The 4501-nt window shown below is 39.2% G+C and overlaps 1 protein-coding gene across 3 annotated transcripts; it reads right to left on the bottom strand.

Moving 5' to 3' along the window:
- Positions 1-201: 201 nt before the first annotated feature.
- vti1b (vesicle transport through interaction with t-SNAREs 1B) lies at positions 202-4213 on the bottom strand. 3 transcript variants are annotated; one of them, XR_015845054.1, is made up of 7 exons: positions 3970-4210; positions 3830-3888; positions 2461-2640; positions 1803-1976; positions 1164-1225; positions 718-883; positions 498-637 (listed from the first exon to the last, which is right to left on the bottom strand). XR_015845054.1 is itself a non-coding variant. In XM_088304515.1 (6 exons), the coding sequence occupies exons 1-6, from the start codon at positions 4064-4066 to the stop codon at positions 514-516; spliced, it is 696 nt and encodes a 231-aa protein (XP_088160641.1). In that variant the 5' UTR covers positions 4067-4213; the 3' UTR covers positions 202-513. The 3 variants fall into 3 exon arrangements, 2 of the variants coding, with proteins under 2 accessions (XP_088160641.1, XP_088160648.1); XM_088304515.1 differs by lacking the exon at positions 718-883 and having other exon boundaries at positions 202-637; positions 3970-4213; XM_088304522.1 differs by having other exon boundaries at positions 202-883.
- Between the last annotated feature and the right edge of the window lie 288 nt (positions 4214-4501).

Here is a 4501-nt window from a genome sequence, read left to right as displayed (position 1 = left end):
ATCGCAGCTATTTATCAACAAGACGAAGAAGAATGATACAATCGAAAAAAAAATTCTTTGATATTTATCAATAGAGGAAGCAGTTACATGAAATTGATTTTTTTTTAATCCGCATCAAGAGGCCGCTGGTACTGGGAACAGTTCATATTTTTTAGGAGTAATAACTGTTAAAAGAAAAAATAAAACAAAACAGGAAGCAAATACTTGGAAGAATCAGTATTCCGGGAAACAATCACATTCACAATCATCTGATCAATGGATTAAATAATTCCAAGTAAAGAACAAGACCAGCAAGACGACTTAATAACGGCAATTTATTTTTTTTTTTTTAAAGTAGTAAGTGCGATCAAAGCTGTCTGGCCTTCTGAAATTTGAGATAATTCTGCATAGAAATATTGAAGAAAGCAACTTTTTTTTGCCCATTGTTCAGAGTGTAACAACCTGAGCAATACAAAGCAAAATTTAAAACAATCAAGACAGAAACGGAGCCATCAGTTCCGACATTGGCTATTGCTAAATTAAGTACCTCCGTTTAACACACTGGCTGCCATGTTGGACCATGTGGTGGGTCCAGTGCCGCCGCCACTGAACATCCTCTCCGGTCCGCAGATGTCCAAAATCTTCCAGAGGGATTTCTCTGTGTTAACAGTCTCTATTAAATAGTGCACGTTTGATTATGTGGTTCATGTGGTGAGGAATCCTCATCTAGAGCTGAACCTTCGGTAACACGTTGGACCTCAAGGGTCCGAAATGAAGTTTTGTTTTTTGTTTTTTCCTCTTCCGCCGACCTCATCGCCGAAAGAACTTGAGGTAAACGACAGCGCCCAGAATGGCCAATTCCATGAGAATGATGACAGCGAGCAGCAGCTTGTTTGTCATGAGCCTGATGGGAGAGGTCAAACAAAGCACGTCAGATAATGTTCTCGGAATGTCAGAAATTGAGCGCGCAAGCCAGAACGGGTCTTGAGGCTTGTGGTTTTATTTGAAAGCGCTTTGCTTTTTTTCCTGTATTTACAGTCGTGCTCAGAAGTTTACACACCCTGGCAGATATTTTGAAATATTGGTTGTGACCTTACAATTGTGTTTCTTAGTGCCTCTAAGGAAAATGCAATTAAATACGAACCAATTTGTTTACACCACATCAACTTTGAGCTCGCACTTACCGTCGAGACATAGAACGGAGGATCTTCCGCGAGCGACTGAGGTTCTCTCCCGTATTTACCAGCTACAAACAAAGAAACAAACATACAGGGTCACAGATAGAAAGTGGAACCGCACTCTTGTCACATCAAACACGGCACTTCAGCATATGCAAGCGGTCAGAGTGGTTTGTTCAATTTTTTTTTTTTTTGGGAGCATTATCATCCACACTGTTCTCTCTTCATTTCCTAAAAGATGACAAATTGTTGTTATTCTTCTCGAAAGAGAAAATATTTCAACTGTTATATATTAATGCACCTGTTAGTTTTGCTACTTTCCTAAAAAGATGACAAACTATCAAGGTTGCACTTTCCTAAAAAGAAAAGATTAAGGGTGTATTCACAGTCCTTTGGCCCGGAACAAAATCAGACTGATTATTTTTCGTTTGGTGCGGTTCGTATTTACGCGACTAAAAAAAAAAAATAAATAAATAAATAAATAAATAAATAAAATAAAAAAAAATCAGTGTTGCACTTTCCTAAATAGAAAAGATTTGAGGTGTTATGTATTTCTGCCAACATTTTTTTTTCCCGTTTAAGTTGAAACCATCACAATGCAGAGTCCGCCACCTAAGTCCCCCCCTTTTTTTTAAAGACGCTCACTCTGTCCCTGGTCCGATCAAGTTGCTCCCGTTGCCCGCCGAGGTCCTCGATGATGTCGGTGCCGATGTGTTCCGTCTCGGCGGCGAGGCGCTGACTGCGCTCGATGCTCTGGCTGGCGTTGTTCAGCGACTCGGTGCCCTGCAGGAGCAAGGCCCGCTGCGACTGCACGCGTGTCTGGACAGAGGAGGACGAATAACCGATGTTAGCTGACAGCCAATCAGAATGATCCATTTTCGCAGACGCCATTTTGCGATCGATGACCCATTCATTCAAATCGAAAAAAGCAGAATGACACAATAAAAATGTTCACAATTTTAATCGTTGCTTTTAACTGAGGTTTGGCGTTCGCAAGATTGGTATATGTGTATATTTGATTTCATTTCAATACTTCGTATTTTTGTTTGGCGTAGGGGGGGTTAAATACTTCTCAGATTTACACTATTTGCAACGAGGCTCAGTCACGATCCTCTGCGAATAGTGCAAGTTCACCGAGTTCATTTGGTTTTCACAATTTTATTGCCCCTCTCTGACAGAAATGGTAATTATGTCAAATGTGGGCTGAGTTTGACAACCCTGGCCTGCTGTTTATCACCGTGTTGTGAAGGTCCACCAAGATAAACGTGCCGATCCATTATGTCCAAGTCGTCACAAAACTCACGCTTTGTTGGTTTTGCGATGAATAGATGCTGCCGTGACTCCCGTCCGACAGCGGCGGGGCCGAGTTCTTGGTGTCCCGCTGCAGTTTGGCGAGGTCACGTTGGTATAAACGCAGCTTGGTTCTCATGGAATTTCGGTAGGGAGGCGGAGCGTCGCGCAGCTCCTCTTCCATTCCCTGCAGCTGGGGTCAAACGAGGGCACAATTATGTAGTTTCTTTCTTCTTCTTCTTTTTTTTTTTTTGCATGCCGCGGGATAACGGCTTTAAGATGGAACCAATTACAGGGTTAGACCGCATTCTTGCAGTGTTCTAAACAGAAGATTACAAGCCAAGACGCATCACTTTAAGGCTCCTACTTTGACCGACACATGCTTGAAAACTAGAACTGAATGATTTTGAAAATAATAGCGATGTGTGATTTTTATTACTATTCAGATTTAATATATGATTATTTTTTTCAAAGTCACAAACTCGAGCAATACATTAAACTGCATTATCACAAATAATATATTTATTATAAATAAATGTCTTTGTCTTATAAGTTAGGTTTACACTCAAACAGATTTATTAAGTCAGTTGGATAAGCTCCAGCACACCCGCAACACTTGCCTTGAGCTAAAATAAAAGCAATTGAACCAGGAATAAATATGAAAGACAGTTTATCTATCTCAATTAGTTTCTTAACTTTCAAAACACTGACTTGCAGTCTTTCAAGCCCACTAAAACAAAATCGTACCAAACAAGTGAGATGAAAAAAAAATCGGTATTCAATGATAATGCAAACAAATTCAACATTGATGTATATTATGATGATGATATGAAAACATGGGTTTTGTATTTACCATCAGCACTGAACTAACCTAGACGTGATATGAATATAGAAAAACATAAAGCTAACTGACTCTTTCCAAATTGCAGCTCTTATATATAAAAATTGCACTTTATGTAGATTTAAATTTGATTAATTTTGCAGCCCTACTGCAGTCATCACTATGTACAAGAGAAGGTATTCTGCAGAGAGAGAGAGAGAGAGAGAGAAAGAGAAGAGAGCGAGAGAGAGAAATAGAGAGAGAGACAGGGAGAGAGAAAGAGAGAGAGATAGGGAGAGAGCGATAGGGAGAGAAAGAGAGGGAGAGAGAGAGAGGGAGAGAAAGAGAAAGAGAGAGAGAGATTTCTAGAAACCAAAATACCGTAAAATAAATCATTTATTTTTGGGGCTGTCAATGACTTTCAGTGCACCTATTTCACAATACAATTTCAAACATATTATTTGATTTTTTTCTCTTTAAAAAAATAAGCAGAGGATTCTGCAGGTGGTGCAAACTCAACAGCTTGCTAGCTAACGTTTCCAAAACAATCAGGGAAGCTCACAATTTCCTCCGCCTCTCCTTTTCTCTCGTCGAAGGCCCTCAACAAGCTCTTTTTCTCCTCTGCGGGTGAACAAAAACACAAAGGTTGTCAATGATTTATTCAAATGTATTGCTAAGATAGAAATCGCAACAATTCGATACCTCCATGGCTCCTCAGCAACCTCTCCGGCATCAGCTTTAGCTCATCGTAAAGGGATCTATAGATTTCGTGCAACTTCTCAAATTCCTCCGACGACATCGTAATTCAATTGACCCCCCCAAGACTCAATTTCAGCACCTTTTGGGATTTTATTTAAGATACCAAATAAAGTAGTTGAATCAAACAGTGGGTAAGACAAATTGCTTCCGCATGATGGTCCTGTGATCGAGTGTCAAAATAAATCCTCCAGATTGAAAACCTAAAGACAGTGACTTGAAATGCTATTTAAACGTAAAAATAAATACTATAAACTATTTATAGTTTGTTTTGTTTAAGAAGAATAAAAAATATATATTTTCTATTTTAATTTAGCCTCAAAATTGATGCCTTTATGACCATTATATGCAGGCGCATTTTGGGCACCTATTATTAGTGTCTTCTGGGTAATGTAGTATCAAGTAGTGAACGTCGCTTTAAACACTAATATTGCCATAAAATAAAATGCGTTTTACCTTGCTATACCTGTTTAAGTTA

This window comes from Idiotropiscis lumnitzeri, chromosome 1, assembly GCF_059441095.1.
Source record: "Idiotropiscis lumnitzeri isolate Australia: NSW breed Sydney's pygmy pipehorse chromosome 1, RoL_Ilum_1.0, whole genome shotgun sequence".
Classification (NCBI taxonomy): domain Eukaryota; kingdom Metazoa; phylum Chordata; class Actinopteri; order Syngnathiformes; family Syngnathidae; genus Idiotropiscis; species Idiotropiscis lumnitzeri.
This window is presented reverse-complemented; position numbering and strand designations above follow the sequence as displayed.

Bases quoted from the DNA above. Each gene is read 5' to 3' on its own strand.
- vti1b (XM_088304515.1), bottom strand. From the start codon at position 4,066: ATGTCGTCGGAGGAATTTGAGAAGTTGCACGAAATCTATAGATCCCTT. The intron at 2,641-3,829 runs GTGAGCTTCCCT...GTTTGACCCCAG, and splicing joins AAGGAGAGGCGGAGGAAATT to CTGCAGGGAATGGAAGAGGA. The intron at 638-1,163 runs GTAAGTGCGAGC...CTGTTAACACAG, and splicing joins CTCCGTTCTATGTCTCGACG to AGAAATCCCTCTGGAAGATT.